Source organism: Myxocyprinus asiaticus, chromosome 5 (genome assembly GCF_019703515.2).
Source record: "Myxocyprinus asiaticus isolate MX2 ecotype Aquarium Trade chromosome 5, UBuf_Myxa_2, whole genome shotgun sequence".
In the NCBI taxonomy this organism is placed as follows: Eukaryota; Metazoa; Chordata; class Actinopteri; order Cypriniformes; family Catostomidae; genus Myxocyprinus; species Myxocyprinus asiaticus.
The window spans coordinates 9207752-9228683 of record NC_059348.1 but is presented as its reverse complement, the minus strand read 5'-3'; the positions used below and the strand labels follow the sequence as shown (position 1 = coordinate 9228683).

Genomic DNA, 20932 nt, shown 5'->3' with positions numbered 1-20932 from the left:
GACACCCAACGTTACACCAGTGTGAATTAGAAGCATGGCTAAAGGAGGAACACAGCCAAAAGTATGGAAGTATTTTGGTTTCCATGAAAGTACAGATGGATTGTTGGTCGAAGATGGTTTCCCTTTGTGAAAAGACGTGTGGCAGAAAAGTGGCAGCGAAACACAGGAACACCTCCAACATGTGAGATTTCTCCTGTTTGTACACATCTTTGAAATTCTTGACCCAAGAGAACTCGGCTGGTCGAAGAGCACTGATGATTGGTTAAACTATTTGTGGGTGTGGTTTGGACATGACGGTTTTTATTTACAATCGCGCATGCCAGCTGAGGAGTTGTTACCCAAGATACTGTCGTTAAAATGTATAACTTTGAAGCCTGTCTCTCAGAGATTGTGTGGAAGTATACTTTTTTACATGATTTGCAACACAAACTCTACAAAGACAGCACGGCCACGACAAATGAGTGGAGAGAGATTGGAGTTTTCAAAAGTGAAAGGGGCTGTGACAAGTTTAACTAAGCAAAGAAAGCACTAAAAGCGGTGGTCCATGGAGAGAAAACCCTGCGTTATTGGCTTTACTTGTGGCTGGAACAGTACGTTAAACATCGTAACATCACCCTAAATGAACACATTTTTAAATGTCGTCACACATAATATAAACAGTGGCTTTGTTCACCTGGGGTGCTTTAGTTTGTCCAGGAGAAAAAAGTTCAGCTTCTTCCAAAGTATAAACCAGGCTTAAGAGACAACCAGCTGAGTGACATCCAAGACGATAAAGAAAGTGAACTGTTGTTGTCATTACAGGTAATGTCTAGCTTGCTTTCAAGTGGCCGAAGAGTAGTTTGCTAAAACTCTGCTAGCTGCACAGTAATGTTTGCATCTGGTAATAAAAACTAAAATACAGTTGTAATCAACTAATACTAAAAGTCCTGTAATTATTAATAGCAATGTGGCACAATGATATTTCAATATTAAGTTCCAGTTGGAATGCATGCAATCGTACGTTGCCATACAGTGTTAGTGAACTTGCGGTTATTAAATTTGGCCTAGCTATATATATATATATATATATAACTCAGCATAAAAAGAAATGTCCCTTTTTCAGGAAACTGTATTTTAAAGATAATTTTGTAAAAATCCAAATAACACTACAGGTCTTTATTGTAAAGGGTTTAAACAATGTTTCCCATGCTTGTTCAACGAACCATAAACAATGAATGAACATGCATCTGTGGAATGGTCGTTAAGAAACTAACAGCTTACAGACGGTAGGCAATTAAGGTCACAGTTATAAAAATTTAGGACACTAAAGAGACCTTTCTACTGACTCTGAAAATCACCAACTGCCTGAACGTGCCTTAGGCATGCTGCATGGAGGCATGAGGACTGCAGATGTGGCCAGGGCAATAAATTGCAATGTCCATACTGTGAGATGCCTAAGACAGCGCTACAGGGAGACAGGAAGGACAGCTGATCATCCTCGCCGTGGCAGACCACGTGTAACAACACCTACACAGGATCGATACATCCGAATATCACACCTGCAGGACAGGTACAGGATGGCAACCACAACTGCCTGAGTTACACCAGGAACACACAATCCCTCCATCAGTGCTCAGACTGTCTGCAATAGGCTGAGAGAGGCTGGACTGAGGGCTTGTAGGCCTGTTGTAAGGCAGGTCCTTACCAGACATCACTGGCAACAATGTCGCCTATGGGCACAAATCCACCTTCGCTGGACCAAACAGGACTTGCAAGAAGTGCTCTTCACTGACGAGTCATGGTTTTGTCTCACCAGGGGTGACGGTTGGACTCGCGTTTATCATCGAAAGAATGAGCGTTACACCAAGGCCTGTACTCTGGAGCGGGATCGATTTGGAGGTGGAGGGTCCATCATGGTCTGGGGCGGTGTGTCACAGCATGATCGGACTGAGCTTGTTGTCATTGCAGGAAATCTCAACGTTGTGTGTTACAGGGATAGACATCCTCCTCCCTCATGTGGTACCCTTCCTGCAGGCTCATCCTGACATGACCCTCCAGCATGACAATGCCACCAGCCATACTGCTCGTTCTGTGCGTGATTTCCTGCATGACAGGAATGTCAGTGTTCTGCCATGGCCAGTGAAGAGCCCGGATCTCGATCCCATTGAGCACGTCTGGGACCTGTTGGATCGGAGGGTGAGGGCTAGGGCCATTCCCCCCAGAAATGTCAGTGAACTTGCAAGTACCTTGATGGAAGAGTAGATTAACATCTCATGAGGAGGAGATGCACTACAGTACTTAATGCAGCTGGTGGCCATACCAGATACTGACTGTTAATTTTGACCCCCCCCCCCCTTTGTTCAGGGACACATTATTCCATTTCTGTTAGTAACATGTCTGTGAAACTTGTTAAGTTTATGTCTTAATTGTTGAATCTTTTTATGTTCATACAAATATTTACACATGTTAAATTTGCTGAAAATAAAAGCAGTTGAAAGTGAGAGGATGTTTCTCTCTCTCTCTCTATATATATATATTAGCAACTGGCTTGCTATCCAGGGAAAAAAAAATATATGAATTATTATTTTTTTTTAATAATCAGGGTTATTTATATCCTTTTATTAACAGATAATAAAGTCCTTTGTTATCTGTTAATTTAAAAGGCCAGTTTGTTTTTGCGAACATTTTAAACTGATATCAACAAATAAGGTATATTATATTATTATCTAAACAATATGTAAATGTTTGGTTTGTTATTTCATTATTATTAAATCAATTATATGATTATCATTAATTTTATAATTATGTATTATGATGCATCATTGTTTTATTGATGAATAGCCATTGTTTTACAATTATAATATTTTTATTACTATACCATTATAAAAATACTAATTAGTATTGAATTATTACTTTTTTTAAATATTATTTGCTATTTGCAATGTGTCTATAAGACGTACAGGTGCATCTCAATAAATTAGAATGTCGTGGAAAAGTTCATTTATTTCAGTAATTCAACTCAAATTGTGAAACTCGTGTATTAAATAAATTCAGTGCACACAGACTGAAGTAGTTTAAGTCTTTGGTTCTTTTAATTGTGACGATTTTGGCTCACATTTAACAAAAACCCACCAATTCACTCTCTCAAAAAATTAGAATATGGTGACATGCCAATCAGCTAATCAACTCAAAACACCTGCAAAGTTTTCCTGAGCCTTCAAAATGGTCTCTTAGTTTGGTTCACTAGGCTACACAATCATGTTGTCCAGAAGACAATCATTGACACCCTTCACAAGGAGGGTAAGCCACAAACATTCATTGCCAAAGAAGCTGGCTGTTCACAGAGTGCTGTATCCAAGCATGTTAACAGAAAGTTGAGTGGAAGGAAAAAGTGTGGAAGAAAAAGATGCACAACCAACCGAGAGAACCGCAGCCTTATGATTGTCAAGCAAAATCGATTCAAGAATTTGGGTGAACTTCACAAGGAATGGACTGAGGCTGGGGTCAAGGCATCAAGAGCCACCACACACAGACGTGTCAAGGAATTTGGCTACAGTTGTCGTATTCCTCTTGTTAAGCCACTCCTGAACCACAGACAACGTCAGAGGCGTCTTACCTGGGCTAAGGAGAAGAAGAACTGGACTGTTGCCCAGTGGTCCAAAGTCCTCTTTTCAGATGAGAGCAAGTTTTGTATTTCATTTGGAAACCAAGGTCCTAGAGTCTGGAGGAAGGGTGGAGAAGCTCATAGCCCAAGTTGCTTGAAGTCCAGTGTTAAGTTTCCACAGTCTGTGATGATTTGGGGTGCAATGTCATCTGCTGGTGTTGGTCCATTGTGTTTTTTGAAAACCAAAGTCACTGCACCTGTTTACCAAGAAATTTTGGAGCACTTCATGCTTCCTTCTGCTGACCAGCTTTTTAAAGATGCTGATTTCATTTTCCAGCAGGATTTGGCACCTGCCCACACTGCCAAAAGCACCAAAAGTTGGTTAAATGACCATGGTGTTGGTGTGCTTGACTGGCCAGCAAACTCACCAGACCTGAACCCCATAGAGAATCTATGGGGTATTGTCAAGAGGAAAATGAGAAACAAGAGACCAAAAAATGCAGATGAGCTGAAGGCCACTGTCAAAGAAACCTGGGCTTCCATACCACCTCAGCAGTGCCACAAACTGATCACCTCCATGCCAAGCCGAATTGAGGCAGTAATTAAAGCAAAAGGAGCCCCTACCAAGTATTGAGTACATATACAGTAAATGAACATACTTTCCAGAAGGCCAACAATTCACTAAAAATGTTTTTTTTATTGGTCTTATGATGTATTCTAATTTTTTGAGATAGTGAATTGGTGGGTTTTTGTTAAATGTGAGCCAAAATCGTCACAATTAAAAGAACCAAAGACTTAAACTACTTCAGTCTGTGTGCATTGAATTTATTTAATACACGAGTTTCACAATTTGAGTTGAATTTCTGAAATAAATGAACTTTTCCACGACATTCTAATTTATTGAGATGCACCTGTATGTCTCGGATGTCAATAAGACATCTGGACTCAAGATGGCGCAGAGTATGGCTGCTGCGTTGCGAGCTCCAACACAACATAGTAATGTTTTGTTTGTTTTGTTCACAATTCTTATGTTTTTTGTCTCGGATGTTGTCTGCCTTATTGTCTACGACAGACAAACACTTTTGGACATTGGTTCAGCAATTTCACACCGTAAACCGGACTTCAAATTCCTCAATGCCGACCCGCTGTTTACAAACACGCAAGCGGAGCCCTTTGTCTGGGCAGCACGGCCGCGGAAACGCAGGAAGAAACGAGTAAACAGAGCCGACGTTCTCATCAGAGTAAGACGCCGCGCAAATCGACCCCCGCTACCCACTATTCTACTGGCAAATGTTCAGTCTCTGGATAACAAGCTCTGCGAGCTGAAAGCGCGGATCTCTTTCCAATGAGATACAAGGGAACAGAAACTTGGATGTCTGCGGAGATTCCAGACTAAGCCATTGAACCCGCGGGGTTCTCCGTGCACCGAGCGGACAGAGCGAAAGACCTCTCAGGTAAAAGCAGAGGTGGTGGTGTTTTATGATCAACAAATCCTGGTGTGATCAGAGGAACGTACATTCTATCAAGTCTTTCTGCTCTCCTGATCTGGAATTTCTTATGCTTCTGTGTCAACCATTCTGGCTACCGAGGGAATTCACAGCGGTCATTATCACAGCTGTGTACATTCCCCCACAAGCCGACACAGACCGGGCACTCAAGGAACTATATGGGAGTATAAGTGAGCAGGAAACCGCGCACCCTGAGGCCGCGTTCATTGTGACCGGGGACTTTAATAAAGCCAGTTTAAAATCAGTCGCACCAAAATATCACCAGCACATAAGTTTCAACACACGAGGGGACCAGGTTTTGGACCATTGCTACTCTCCCTTCTGGGATGGCTACAAATCCCTCCCCCACCCACCATTTGGCAAATCGGACCACTTTTCTATTCTGCTTCTGCCCGCTTACAGGCAGAAACTGAAACAGGAAGCACCCGCCCTCAGAACGATCCAGCGCTGGTCGGACCAATCAGATTCTACGCTACAAGACTGTTTTGATCACACAGACTGGGAGATGTTCCGGTCCGCCTCTGATGACGACATCGAGCTTTACGCTGATAGCGTAATGTGTTTCATCAGAACGTGCATAAAGGATGTCGTTCCGACCAGAACTGTACGAATCTATCTGAATCAGAAGCCATGGATAAATAGCGATGTTCGCTGGCACTTAATGTGCAGACCTCCGCTTTTAATTCCGGGAACGTGGAGGAGCATAAACAAGCCAGTTATGCCCTCCGAAAAACTATCAGAACCGCAAAACGCCAGTACAGGAGTAAGATTGAAGGACAGTTTAACACCACCAACTCTAGAAGCATGTGGCAGGGAATTAACATCATCACGGACTTTAAAGGGAATAAAAACTCCGCCATGAACACCGCTGCCTCGCTACCGGATGAGCTAAATAATTTTTATGCTCGTTTCGAGGGAAATAACACCGCCCTCGTGGAGATTGCTCTCGTGGCTGAAGCTACAGAGGTTAGTTCACTCTCCGTCTCTGTAGCGGATGTAACCTGATCCTTCAGATGGGTGAATATCCGTAAAGCCGCTGGCCCATACGGCATTCCGGGCCGCGTCATCAGAGCGTGCGTGAACCAGCTGGCTGGTGTTTTTACGGACATTTTCAACCTTTCCCTCTCTTTGTCTGTAGTGCCAACATGCTTTAAAACATCCACCATTGTGCCTGTTCTAAAACAATCAAAAATAACTTGTTTAAATGACTGGCATCCTGTTGCTCTGACCCCCATCATCAGCAAATGTTTTGAGAGACTAATCAGAGATTACATCTGCTCTGTATTGCCACTCTCCCTTGACCCGCTGAAGTTTGCTTACCGCAACAACCACTCCACTGATGATGCCATTGCATCTACACTACACACTGCTCTCTCCCACCTGGAAAAAAGGAACACTTATGTGAGAATGCTGTTTGTAGACTACAGCTCAGCATTCAACACCATAGTGCCCTCCAAGCTAGATGAGAAACTCTGGGCTCTGGGCTTAAACAGCTCGCTGTGCAGCTGGATCCTGGACTTCCTGTCAAGTAGACGCCAGGTGGTTAGAATAGGCAGCAACATCTCCTCATCACTGACCCTCAACACTGGAGCCCCGCAGGGCTGTGTTCTCAGCCCACTACTGTATTCCTTGTACACACATGACTGTGTGGCAACACATAGCTCCAATGCCATCATTAAGTTTGCTGATGACACGACGGTGGTAGGTCTGATCACTGACAATGATGAAACAGCCTACAGAGAGGAGGTACACACTCTGACACACTGGTGTCAGGAGCACAACCTCTCCCTCAACATCAGTAAGACAAAGGAGCTTGTGGTGGACTTCAGAAGAAAAGACAGAGAACACAGTCCCATCACCATCAATGGAGCACCAGTGGAGAGAGTCAGCAGCTTCAAGTTCCTGGGTGTCCACATCACTGAGGAACTCACATGGTCCATCCACACTGAAGTCGTTGTGAAGAAGGCTCATCAGCGCTTCTTCTTCCTGAGATGGCTGAGGACGTTTGGAATGAACCGCCACATCCTCACACGGTTCTACACCTGCACTGTGGAGAGCATCCTGACTGGCTGTATCTCCGCCTGGTACGGCAATAGCACAGCCCACAACTGCAAAGCACTGCAAAGGGTGGTGCGAACTGCCAGACACATCATCGGAGGTGAGCTTCCCTCTCTCCAGGAAATATATACAAGGCGGTGTGTGAAAAAAGCTCGGAGGATCATCAGAGACTCCAGCCACCCGAGCCATGGGCTGTTCTCACTGCTACCATCAGGTAGGCGGTATCGCAGCATCAGGACCCGCACCAGCCGACTCCATGATAGCTTCTTCCCACAAGCAATCAGACTTTTGAACTCTTGATCTCCCACGATCAAAATACATCAGCACTGCACTTTATTACCCTTACTCTTATATCTCACACCGGACTGTCATAAATTATATTATTATTATATTATGTTCTCTCTTAACAACTGACTATCAACCGACAGCCTGAATGTCAATACAGTACAATACTGTACATTCTATATATATATACTTTTTTATATATTTTTATTTTTTATTTTTATTGAATAATGTGTATCTATATAGTGCGTATTGTATACTGTACAGTGTATGTTATTATTTGTATACTGTTGAGTGTAATTATGTGTATAACAGATGTTTAAATTGTGTTGTGTTAATTTGATGTTATTGTAAACTGGTATGTCTCATCACTGTCACGACTACTATGTTGATCGGAACTGCACCCAAGAATTTCACACACCATTGCACTTGTGTATATGGTTGTGTGACAATAAAGTGATTTGATTTGATTTGAGACGTTTATGATTTAGAATGTTTGTAAATCTGATGTTTTTAAGATATTTAGCAGATATTATTTAGATTGTTATGCTTTTCAGATGAAAAAAATCTAAAACACACATCTTGGAGATGTACGTGTGCTATCTGGGACCTTACACCGATAAAGAAAAGCCGCTTAATGCGTTTACATGGCCACACACATTGTCGATAAGCATAATTAGTGTAAGAGCGTGCATGTATACATGCTCAGTCATGTGAACTTTGAGTAATGAACCCAATTTCAATACTTTTTTATTTAAAGTCCACATCTTAATACATAAACTGTAAGTTTCAAAGTCTTGTAACAGTCTCCAGCCCTTTTTTCTTTTTTTCTTTTTTTTTTCTCATGGGTGCAATAATCATCCCTGCCTCCAGAGGGTGATAAACAGTGGGTATTTCACACTGTTGTGTACAAATGTGAGATAGAAGAAGATGCACAAGCAAGTATTGTTGTATGTTCATGTTGATTTTGTCAATTCATCTAAAGTCTTGATTGAGGAAAGTTTTTTTGTTCAACACTTATGTAAGTTGATAGTTAAAAATGTTAAAACTTGTATGAATAATTTTTTTTCTTTTTTCTTTTTCCAATCTCTGTTTATCCAGATCTTGTGAGTAACTGTGCTGTATAATGGAAATGTTTGTTTGATGCAGGATTGTTTGAAACAGCTTTTGATGTCTGTTAAATTGACTTGTATAGTTTGTATTGGGACTGTTTTTGTGTATGACTGGCCTGTTGGAGACTTTTATTCTTGATGTTAAATTGGATTATAAAGGACCTGTTATTTATACTCATCATCATTTCATCTCCTTCAACTCATTTAAAGCCTGCCTGCATTCATGTATCCACTTTAAATGAGACATTTGAGACTGAACTATTTTAATGCCAAATTCTGTTACTTGATTGTTTTGTAATCTTCAATATGTCAGTTTTGTGTTGTGTTTGTTTAAAGTCTGGATTCAAGTTTTTGTTGCAAATTATTATCACTAAATATCTAAAGATCTACATTTGCTCATTTTTTAATTATATTTTTAATGAATGTTGGATAATTCTGCTTTTACTTCCATTTATTTGTTGTTCTAGATGTCATAAAGGCGGTTAAAACCTAGCTATGTGTATACATGGTAAACCGAGTGATTGCATTTGATACAACTATGAAATATTGTAAAAAAATTTATGAATTTGGCTCCTTTTTTGGCAGTGCTACAAGCGAAGGAAAAAAAAAGTATACAAAGAGAAACAACTCCAAGTGTAACCACTGAAGTCTACTGACATACTTCTGGAAAAAATCTGTTTAAGAGGAGAGTGAAGACATGAGTGATCCAGAGCCATGCAGAATAAAAAATGAAGATACGGAGGAACAAAGAGGTTGGTTTTCATGATCATGATTGAGGAACATTAAGGGTGTTTTCACATCTGGCTTGTTTGGAACGTTTGTTTCGGAACCTGGTGCGTTTTCTCCCTTAGTTTGGTTCATTTAGACACGTGAACGCTGCAGTCGCACTCGGATCCGCACCGAAACTTTTAGTCCAACCAATTGCAAATGAACTCTGGAGCGGTTTGCTTTTGGTGAAAATGTAATTGACTAGGAAGGCAAATTTTGGCAAATTCTTTTAACTGATTCACTGCCAGCTTTAACCTGTTATTAACTGGTTAACCAATAAGCCATTAATCAAACAAGTGACCAAACAAGTATTACAATATTGGCTGAATTAAAACGAGCTTATATGACAGACGTGCATATTTAGCAATAGTTATTACATCAACATTTGTATGAAAGACTGTATATTTCCTTGTTAGTTTATGAAATATAATTTGAATGGATTGCTTGCACACCAAATAAACCTACGATGTGATAACTTTTGGCAGGTTAACAATGGAAGAATAAAAACAGCCAATTTACCCACAAATTGTGCTGCTGGCAATCCTAATTATTTTTGTTGAGAAAATTCATGCATTCGACTCGTACAGCTTTAAAGTCCTCTTTTACAATTTTCATCTAAACATGTCGTCTTCATGGATGAAATGGTCCTACAGCACACGCTTCATATTTCCTTGTCTTTCAGACGAGAGGAAGACGTATTTTTGAAGTGTTTTACGTGTTAACAGCACTCTCATATGTACATAACATGCCCCACGTGATATACCCAACAAGTTACCTCTCAGCTAATTTTTAACCGATAGTATTAGTTGAACAAGTTGTTAAAGCCGGTCATAAATCCGACCCAACGAACCATACAATTTCCCTATAAAAACCATGAACATACCTGATGGATCTTTGCAGTAGACATCTGTAGGTCAGCACGTCACTGTAATTCATCATATATTAAATATAATTGCAAGTTTAAATTAGGAGTTGTTTAATAATTCCTGAGGTCATTTTAGTATGATCGCTTCTCACTTTTGGATAGCGGCAGAACACAGGTAGGACTTAAAAAACATTTTTACATGGCTTCTCCACTGATCTCTATCAGAGGGCTTCACTCTTTCTGCTGTGTGTGTGTGCGATAGAGTGAGGGAGAGAGAGCAGAACAGGCTCTGTTTAATGCTGAAATACTGCTGAAGCAACTAGGCAGTGCTTTGCATAACTGAGACATAAACAATACTCTAAAATTTGTAAAGGTTGACAATTTTTTACAGATACATAATTTTAATCAGTATATTGATGAATGAGCTAAATCCTGGAACAGCGCACAAATATTGTGACCAATAAGGGGACTGTTTGCACACATATTTTATTAAAGGAATATTCTGGGTTCAGTTCGAGTTAAGCTCAATCGACAGTATTTGTGGCATAAAGCTGATTACCACAAAAATGAATTTCAACTCGAGGTTCCAGTGAAGCATGTACAGTGGAAGTGAATATGGCAATTTTTTTGGAGAGTTTAAAAGTAGAAATGTGAAGCTTATAATTTTATAAAAGCACTTACATTAATTCTTCTGTTTAAACTTGTGTATCATTTGAGCAGTGAAGTTGTTTAAATTGTCGTTTTAGAGTTTGATGACTACATCGTCATGGCAATGAAGTTGTAAAATTGGCTATAACTTTAAACAGAAAAGGTTAGTGTTTTTATCACACTAATATCATGTTAACATGCATATTGTTTATGTATTGTGGCTACACTTTTAAAACAGTGAGTATTTAAAAAAAAAAAACATTCATTTCCATTGTAAGTGCCTCACTGTAATCCAGCTTTTTTCTTTTAAGAAAAGGAGGGGCAAGTCAAAAAATTTTTTTGTGGTACTCAACATTATGCTACAAATGCTGTCTGATTGAGCTTAACTTGCATTGAACCCGGAATATTCCTTTAACACAGTTTAGGTTCGTTTTGAAATGAGCCGAACCAAGTGAACTGTATTTCTTTTTTCACATGTCTCAATTTACTCATTCATTTTAGACTTGATACGAGTGAAAGAAGAAAGTCAAGAACTGAATGACGTGGAGGAGAAACAGCTGTATCATAAATTTGATACTATCAAGACTGGTGAAGAATATTTTAATGGTTTAAAGACCGAAAATAATTTATCACAGAAAAGAACTCGAAGAACAACAGCCAAAAAATCTTTCACCTGCTCTCACTGTGGAAAGAGTTTCACACAACCAGGAAACCTTAAAACTCACTTAGGAATACACACTGGAGAGAAGCCTTTTAAATGCTGTCAATGTGGAAAAAAATTCACACAAAAAGGAAGCCTTAAAACTCACTTAAGATTTCACATGGGAGAGAAGCCTTTCACATGCCATCAGTGTGGAAAGAGTCTCTTATGTCAAAGAAACCTTAAGATTCACATGAGAATTCACACTGGAGAGAAGCCTCACACCTGCCATCAGTGTGGAAAGAGTTTCTCTGTGATAGCAAACCTTAAGAGTCATCTTCGACTTCACTCTGGAGAGAAGCCTTTCACATGCCATCAGTGTGGAAAGAATTTTACACAGAGAGGACATCTTGATGTTCACATGAAAATTCACACTGGAGACAAGCCCTTCAAGTGCCATCAGTGTGGAAAGAGTTTTACAATTAATGGAAATCTTCAGCGTCACATGAGAATTCATACTGGAGAGAGTCCTTTCACCTGCGCTCAGTGTGGAAAGAGTTTCAAACAAGCAGGCAATCTCACAGTTCATCTGCGCTATCATGCTGGATTAAAGCCATTTAACTGTGATCAGTGTGGCAAGAAATTTCCGCTGGGATCACAGCTAAAGGTACACATGAGAACTCATACAAATGAGAAGCCTCATGTGTGTTCTTTTTGTGGAAAGAATTTCAAAACATCAGGAAACCTGAAATCACATGAGAGGGTGCATACTGGAGAGAAGCCATACCACTGTACTTCGTGTGAGAAGAGTTTCAGCCACTCAAATAATCTACAGACTCATTTAAAAAATCATTGTCCAAAACGGTCATATGAGCAAATTTAATTTTAGGGCCAATTATTATTACAGTTATTATTTAATTAAGCACTTCAGTCTTCACTAGTCAGTTCAACTTCAGTCAGTCCACTAGATCTAGTGGCTGTAATTTGAAAATCATAAAAAATAAATAAAAAAAAAAGAACCACAAAAAAGTTATGCACAGCCAAATTAGCATATTTATGCAGTTAAATGATCATAACCTTGTATAAACAGTATCTACTAGATTTAATGTTGTTAACATTAGAATGACAGAATTACCCTTTAACATATCACACAAAAAATAGTACAATTAAATTGTGATTTACTTTATATTTCTTTGATATGAATTGATGGAAATCAATTCATTGATTGACTTTCTTTTTTTACAACTATTGTGGTTGGCAGAGGTCTACTATAAATGTTGAATTAGGCTTCTACAAGTACTGTACTGTAAATCTTTATAGTTTTATGAACTTAAAACTCACATTGATTTAAGGATGCTTTTTGTCAAGGACACTCCTAAACCGATGCAGCCTTATTTGCTATTGTGGGTGAAGACTGCTTTAAAATCCTCGTTCAAAATTATTACAACTTTTAAGTGCTCTTTTTGATTCATGTCTTTTTCCATGGTGACTCTTTGATTTGGTGCTGTGCTGAGATTGCCTTTCTGAGTTTACCGTCAACACGTGTAAATATTTCAAACTCGGCATTGAGTGAACCACGAGTAAGCAATGGGTTGTTTAATCAACTTAAAAACTAATTGCGTGGCGGGTACACTTTCTTTTGAAGAGTTTGTTAATGGATGGGAGAGAAACTCCAATTATCTGCTCGGCTGTCTTCACTAGCCTCTCCAAGGACAGAGACAGTACAGCAGGGCTGGGACGATTCATCGACGTAATCGACGTCATCGATTACAGAAATACGTCGATTTGCATAACATGCGTCGCAATGGAGTAATTAAAATGGCAGCGCCCGGTTTAAGTATGGTTTCCCCGAAGAACAAGCTGCAGCTAAAAAAAACTCGCCTACAGTCATCTAAAGCGTGGGAGTATTTTAGCCAGAGACCCAACAATGTGATGCTGTGTAAGCTATGCAGATTGGAAATGGCTTATCACAGCAGTACAACCGCCATGAACACTTGAAGCGAAAGCATCCCAGAGCGTTTTGTCAAGACGGCAGCAAGGCAGCACCGTAAGTCCTGTTTACTTTTTGTCCCCACCCACCCAAGCATGACATATTAGTATTACAACATGTGTTTCTGTTAGTAGTAGTCACTTTAAATTGATTTTCTAAATGTTTCCTCATCGCCCCCATGTTAAAAGTAATTTCTGCACCACTGCTAACGTAGGGTGACCATACCCTCTTTTTCGGACCTTAAAAAAGTGTCCGGCCGGGATTTCTAAATTTGTGAAAATGTCCGGTATTTGGCTTTAGTTGCATTATGATGTGCATCTGGTCTAATACTTCATTGTGTGTGCGCGCATATTTGCATTGCTTTAACCCCTCTTTGTATGTCCCGCCTTCTCGCACACCAATTGGTCAATTATAAGAGGCTTGCAGCAACTATTGGCCAAATTCCTGCCTGTCAATCTCTCCGTGAACACGCAAAGCGCTGTTGTGTTCGGCATCAAACAGTTGCTTGACAGCAGCAGCAAATGACAGCTGAGTAGAAACAATGCCCAAACGAATGTGCAAATTTACATAAGATTTGCACAAAAAATTCCCATGCTTTCGTCCAGGTCGAGATCCGTGGGAAGAAGAATGTATGACATGTAAAGCTGGCACTTATGTGTCAGTTTCTAATAAAGGTGCAAGTGATTTAGAATCACACATTAGCTCTACGAAGCATAAAGGTTCAGCAAAAGGTGAAAGTTCATCAGGTAAATTAACGGACTACTTTCATCAGGTGAAATTATCACATTGCTTCCTTTTCCATGGCCATTCAAAATAACAGTAATAGTAAATGAAGGAACACTCATGGCATCAAATATTTTAGTTTAGTACATTTAAATGTTTTATTTATATATATTTATGTTATGCTAATAGTGTATTTTTCACTGTATTAAAGTTTGCATTCATAGTAACACTGTTTTTGTTGCAGAATAATGCCCTGCAGTGCACACTTTGTTTCTTGTACATTTGTTTGTGTTTAAGAGAAGATGATTTAATAAAATATTGAAATATTAATGAGACAAGTTTTGCATATTTTTTTGGGTTAATTATATTAATCAAGTAAAAATGATAAAAAAAAATCTTTATAATAATCAGCAAATTAGTCGTTAGATTAATCGACTAATCGGAAGAAGAATCGTTAGATTAATCAATAAAAAAAGAAACATTAGGTGCAGCCCTACAGTACAGTTTCCAAATCAAATGGTGATGCAGCTGCAGAGAAATCTCATTATAGTCGCAGTGGAAGGTGGTGGGAATGGGAGAAGAGAGGTTGGCTTTTCTCATCCTGTGCAAGAAATGAAGTAGTTGTTTGGCTTTTTTTGGTTATGGTGGTGGTGGTGTCGATTGTCCTGGTGAAATCCTCTGTAATGTGCACCCCCAAGAGCTTAACACTGTGGACCTTCTCAACAGCAGAGTAGTTGATGTTTAGAGTATAGACAGCAGAGCTCTTTCTTAAGTCAACAAACATTTAAAAACAGGTTGTCTTTTTCAGATTAATTTTTTTTTTAATTGATTCTAAGCATTATACAAATCAAAACACAATACATAAACACAGAATCAAACATTATCTCCCTTCAACCCCCATTAACTCCCGATCCCCCTCCCAGTCACCAACCCCCAACATACATCACAGTGGTCAAGGCCTGAGCCACAAGCGTACAAAAAAATACACAAATCATCAAATAAAGAAAGAAAAGGAGAAGAGTTCAACAAAGGATACAATTCACAATTTCAACTACAATCATGTTTCTCTCTACACCAAGTGCCCTTTAGAAAGGCCAAGTAATTGTACCATTTCTTACCATATGCGACCAATCTGCCAAGCTATTTATTTGACATCTTTTCAAATGCCACCACCCTGCCCAATTCGGTGAACCATTATTGAAATGAGGGAGCACCTTTTGACTTCCATTCTCTAAGATTATCTGTCTGCCAATCATTACACTCGTTTGGACCCAGCTTTTTGTATATTTGTCCTCTAATAATCGCTCCATCCCCCCAATATACATAGTCTAGGGCAGAATGAAATTTGAGTATCTGGAGCCTCAGATATATTCTGGACTCTTACCCAGAATTCTCTAATCTTAGCTCAGAACCATAGAGCATGGACTATGTCTCCATCCTCCAACTGACATTGCCAGCAGGTAGGTGTGTCTTTTAAACCAAGCCTAAACTATCAGAGGGAGTCCAGTAGAAACTATGCAAAATCTTAAACTGAATAAGGCATACCCTTGCATCCCTAGACTTGGTTTTAACATTTTTAAAATTCTTTCCCACTCCCCATCCTCCAATACCAAGTTCAAATATCTTTCCCATAACCTCTTAAGAGCCTTTAAGACTCCATCACCAAGACTCTGAATCAACTAGGAATAATACACTTGACACTTCATGCACCACACAGAGTGTGTCTGCAGCTTTAGGGGGCTGTGTACTACCACCAAAATTAGTACCAAGTAAATGGCACAACTGTAAATACCTGAACAATTGAGACTCAGAAATCCCAAACTGCTGTTATATTTTCATGAAGGTCACCAAGTGTAGCAACATCCCTCTCAATCCATTTTTTCCAGCAAAAGGTGGACTTGTTAATATATAATTTGGGGTTCAGCCATATATGTATCAAAATTGAACATACAGGAAACCTTTGTTATTTGGTTTCATTCATTCTGAATGTGTGAAATAATGGGATGCATTTTTGCTTCTCCAGGCAATCCAGTAGAAAGACTTTGCAATTGTGAGATTGGGGCAAGGACCGCTTGTTCAGTGTTGTATCAGGGAGGGGCACTCTCAGGTGGAAGAGTCCAATGGGCCAAGTGTCTAAGATTAAAAGCATAGTAATAAAACAAAATTTTGGGGAGGCCTAAACCTCCTTTGTCAATTGGTCTATGTAACTTACTGAAAAGTAACCAAGGTCGTTTACCATTCCAAATAAAATACTTACATATTCTATCAGATTGTTTAAAATAAGAAAGGAACTTCTAAAAGGAGAGACTGTTGTAGATAAATGAATTTGGGGATACAATTCATTGTTAAAACATTGACCTTCCCTTCCATAGACAAATGTAGTGAAGCCCATCTATCCACATCACACAAGAACCTTTTCATGAATGGGTCCAAATTAACTACAGTTCTCAGATTTGCTGGAAATTAAATGCCTAAATACCTAATGCCTTGCTTGAGCCATTGAAAGGCGCCAGGTTGGAAAGCCGTGGTAAGGCAATATGCTGTCAGATCAAGAGCTTCAGATTTAGACCAATTCACCCTATATCCTGAAAATCTGGAAAAAGAATGAATCATTCTATGGAGGCTAGGCATAGATCTTCTAAGGTCGGAGACAAATAATAATATATCATCTATATTGTTGATTCAGTGCGGGCAGAGTTACCCACTCCATTGATTTAATGAAGGTCATAGCTTGTCGTGTGCATGTGAAAGTCTTACGTCAATCCTTGGCATCAATTCTCAGCTTAGCCATGTAAAGCAATGAAAAGCTCACATCCTGTGCATGAAGTAACTTCTTACACTCTTTGAATCTCTCCCGTTTCGCTTGTGTAGCACTGGCAAAGTCTGGAAAAACCATAATGTAATCCTCCCAGCACAATTTGCCTTTATTCCTTGCTGTACGTAAAATAAAGTGTCTGTCTACCGATCGCAAGAATCTTGCCAGAATGGATCGGGGTCTGCCACCCGCCCCGGGAAGCCGACCGAGAGCTCTGTGCGCATGCTCTATTTCCAGATGCTGTGTCTACCAAATTAAGAATAAGCCTGTCCAGTTACTTGACCTTCCTTTTTCCTTGGGATTCCAATGTAACCAACATTATTACATCTGCTACGATTTTCCAAATCTTCTGATTTTTCAGTCACAAACAGAAGTATTCATACCCAGCTAAATTAACTTCTCCACCAGCCTCAGTGGAATTATTGTAAATGCCGAGCTATGAACAGTCTATGAACAGCAGTCTGGTGTAATTGTTCTTCCTGTCCAGGTGAGTGAGTGTGAGGTGGAGTACGGTAGAGATGGCATCACTTTTGAGTCTCTCAAAGCACTTTGTGATTATGGGCATGAGCGCTATGGGCTGGTAATCATTTAAACAGGAAACAGTTGAGTTTTTTTGCACTAGGATGATCCTGACTTTTAAGTACTGTTGCTGAGTGCAGTGAGATGTCTAAAGATGTCAATGAGAGTGCCTGCCAGCAGATCAGCTCATCCCCTGAGCACCTGACCGGGTATAGCCTGTTATCTGCTCTAGCAGATTTACGTGGGTTAACTCTTCGGGGTGTGTTGTTTACGTCAGTTGTGGATGGACAGAGGACCAGGTCGTTGGAGAGACGGTTGGTCTTCCTTGCAGGTTCCTTGTTTTGTGCCTCAAAAAAACAGGCTAAGAAGTCAAAACCTGGCAAAAGTGCCAGGGGAAGCCCAGTCCGTGGCTGGGCAGATGTCCTCTAAAAACCTGTGGCAAGATGGCACCAGTGTGTGGCTGGCCGTTTGTTACCTGGTCTGTTTATGTCTCTTTTTTTCCAATATATCTCTGCTCTGTTGGTTTACAATCACCCGACACTCATTAACATCATTAATACTGTTGATAAGCTGTTTAAACAAGAACTAAGAGCATCGTGCACCTACCTTCATCCCGTTCTGTTGACTATACCATCATGTTTACACCTGCTTGTGCTCTTCACTGGAGAAAACGTCAGAGAAGACATGGAACGCAAGGCAGTAAATCTGTTAAATCTTTCTCTGACTGATCCTGTGTTGTGCGTGGTGTTTCACCACCCACTTAAATTCAGTAATGATTTTATTTAAGAGTTTTCTGACTTTTTGTGGGCAATCTTGCCAAAAATATGACAGACTTCTAATTCTGGGAGATTTGAATATTCATGTTTGTTGTCCATTAAATCTTCTGGCCAAATACTTTTTTAATATTTTTGACTCTTTTAATCTTGTTCAACTGTGAGTGGTCCTACACATGAACATACATTAGACTTTGTTTTATCTTATGGTTTTTCTGTCAGTTATACTGAATTATGTCTTCTCTGATCATAAGCCTGTTATTTTTGCTGCTTCCTTCCTTAATAAAAAATATTTTAAACCTCACCCTCCTGCTCGCTAGTCATAACTTCTACTATTGACTAGCAGTCAACCAATATGAGTTTTTAATGACTGATGTGGATATCCAGAAATCAGGGTGGCCGATAATCTGTTTCAATGCCGATATATCACAAATTAACATATTAAATAAAGTAAATATAAAATTGCTAAAACATTAATAAACTCTCAGCACTAAGTGGTGATGTGGGTGTGGCCGGGTGACGTCTGTGGAAAGTGAGGCCGGGACAGGAAGAACGGTAAGGATTGACACCTGTGGGAAATCACCTCTAACAGCTGTTGTGTTACAGTGAGAGCTGGAGGGGATAAAAGGGCAGTCCAAATCACCGGAGGGAGAGAGAGAGAGAGAGAGACAGACAGACAGACGGACAGACAGACACTGACTGACTGACTGACTCTGACTGACTCATGCAGCCGTTTTGATGTGTACATTCAGTTGAGTTATGCTGAAAAGCAAACAGTGTGTGAGGATACTGAAAAGTATTAAAAATAAAGATTTACCTTGGATTGTTTGCCCAGCTCCCGCTTCCTCCTCCACAACAGTGCAAGAGACTTGTCACACACTATATTTACTCAATTTCACACAAAACTTTAACTTTGTAAAAAATTATCTTTAAAAAATAAGATAGCATTTTTTTCTGATTTCTGTTTAGTCATACTTTTTAGTCATTTATTTCTCCATGAAGAAATTTTTAATATATTAGGAAGAAGGAAATAACAGTTCACAAAGTAGTCCAGCAGCCATGGATGGCATAAAATGGTCTTATGATTAATTTTCACAAAATTAAAACATGTCATCGTCTCTGCCATGGATGACAGTGAAAGACAATTAAAATTACTAGTTGGTAACCTCATCTTTCTCACTTTAATGGAAATATAAAAATGATCCTTTCAGACTTTTACGTTTTCTACATTTTCTCACAGCAGATACCCCTGAAACCCCGAACAGTATCATCCCACAGTCACAAGGGCTTCTATTCCCCAATACTTGGGTATCTGAATATAAAGAAATATAAAAATATATCATTTGAGTGTAAAAATATTCAAACAAAAACTGGACTGCTGTCATTATGCTTCAAAACGAACAGATGATCTTTAACATTCATATCCAACTCCACTTGATTGATATACTCTATAAAATATTTTAATATTTTGGTAGAAGATCCCTCAGACACCACTTTAACTGTCTCTTTATTTAATACATGCACTGCACATTTGTTTATATAAATCGATCAAACACATCTTTTTAAACATTAAGCTTACATTTCTTCATACAGATTTAAATAATTTATTTTCAGTTTGCTAAAAGCATTTAGTGAGGCAAAATCATGTGTAAATATTTCTGATTATGTGCAGGTGATGGTCATTAGCGTCAGACTTTGTGTGAGGGCAGCGTCTCCTTCGGTTTGGATAGAAGACGCTGATGTGCGTTCCGAATGACTGATATTTTTGAGCCCTACACCCTTCAAAGCTCTCCCTCTGAAGGGATTAGGGCACAGGGATGAGCCTTTCGGAACAGAAAGCACCCAGGGTCAGTCTCGTGTCCATGCAAACAGAAGGTGGCGGAAAATATCGTTATTATTTTGCGAACCGCCATTAAGAAGAAGAAGAAGAAGAAGAAGAAGAAGTAGAAGAAGAAGAAGAAGAAGAAGAAGAAGTTGTTGTTGTTATTGTGGCGTCATAAGGACTCCACCGTCTGTTGTGATTCAGTTGATTTAAGGTTTGTGTTTTTCAGTGCTTTAACTAAAATATATGAAACAATACAACACTTGTACACATAAACAACATGGTAATATTACTTGAAATCATTTAGATTGTTTATGTGAATCATTAAAACAAGCTAAACTCAACATAACACGAACATGGAAGATTAAATTAATATTTAAGATTGAACTGTTTCAAAAATATGTCAGATTTGTGGAGCATGCAATTTTTTGTTTTTGCAGCCCAATACTGAAAACTGAGTTCACGAGTCTCGTATGTTTTTCACACAAAGCTTAACAGGGGATTAATGTTTTCGCTTGTTCATAGATAATACTTATTTTACATTCAGGCATTTAGCAGAAGTTTTTATCCAAAAGGGTACATAACATGCTTTAAAAGTATTTTGTCATACAAAAGTCATCAATATGCAATAACAATAACAGTCCTGCAGGAGCTGAAGCAGAAAGAGAAAATGAATTTTTAATGTGTTCAAATCACTGATCTGCACTTCTACATTTAATTAAGTACTGTATAAGTGTCACTGTTGTCTGTTAAAAATCTCTATTTATATGTTCATGAAAAATGTGAGTGAAAATAAAACCTGTGCTTAATTTTTAATATTTGACCA

General features: G+C 39.2%; 2 protein-coding genes across 15 annotated transcripts in view; both read left to right on the top strand.

Annotated features, from left to right (window-relative positions):
* Nucleotides 1-20932, top strand: part of LOC127440847 (gastrula zinc finger protein XlCGF8.2DB-like) — an 88266-nt gene that overhangs the window by 15044 nt on the left and 52290 nt on the right. For 4 of the 11 annotated variants that reach the window (XR_007897203.1, XM_051697838.1, XM_051697826.1 and 1 more), the window contains exon 1: nucleotides 20131-20320. The exons of 1 other annotated variant lie outside the window; for it this stretch is intronic. The gene's annotated coding sequence lies outside the window, so the exon portion shown is untranslated. Of the gene's footprint in view, nucleotides 1-20121; nucleotides 20321-20932 lie in introns of those variants that run through there. 6 more of the 11 variants (XM_051697828.1, XM_051697829.1, XM_051697837.1 and 3 more) reach the window with 4 other exon arrangements.
* LOC127440839 (gastrula zinc finger protein XlCGF8.2DB-like) lies at nucleotides 8351-14507 on the top strand. Of its 4 annotated transcripts, none has more exons than XM_051697808.1 (3): nucleotides 8351-8452; nucleotides 9129-9295; nucleotides 11326-14507. In XM_051697808.1, exons 2-3 carry the CDS (start codon nucleotides 9241-9243, stop codon nucleotides 12345-12347), a joined length of 1077 nt encoding a protein of 358 aa, XP_051553768.1. In that variant the 5' UTR covers nucleotides 8351-8452; nucleotides 9129-9240; the 3' UTR covers nucleotides 12348-14507. The 4 variants fall into 4 exon arrangements, with proteins under 4 accessions (XP_051553768.1, XP_051553770.1, XP_051553771.1 ...); XM_051697810.1 differs by having other exon boundaries at nucleotides 8352-8381; XM_051697811.1 differs by having other exon boundaries at nucleotides 8420-8537.

Bases quoted from the DNA above. Each gene is read 5' to 3' on its own strand.
- LOC127440839 (XM_051697808.1), top strand. From the start codon at position 9,241: ATGAGTGATCCAGAGCCATGCAGAATAAAAAATGAAGATACGGAGGAA. The intron at 9,296-11,325 runs GTTGGTTTTCAT...CATTCATTTTAG, and splicing joins AGATACGGAGGAACAAAGAG to ACTTGATACGAGTGAAAGAA.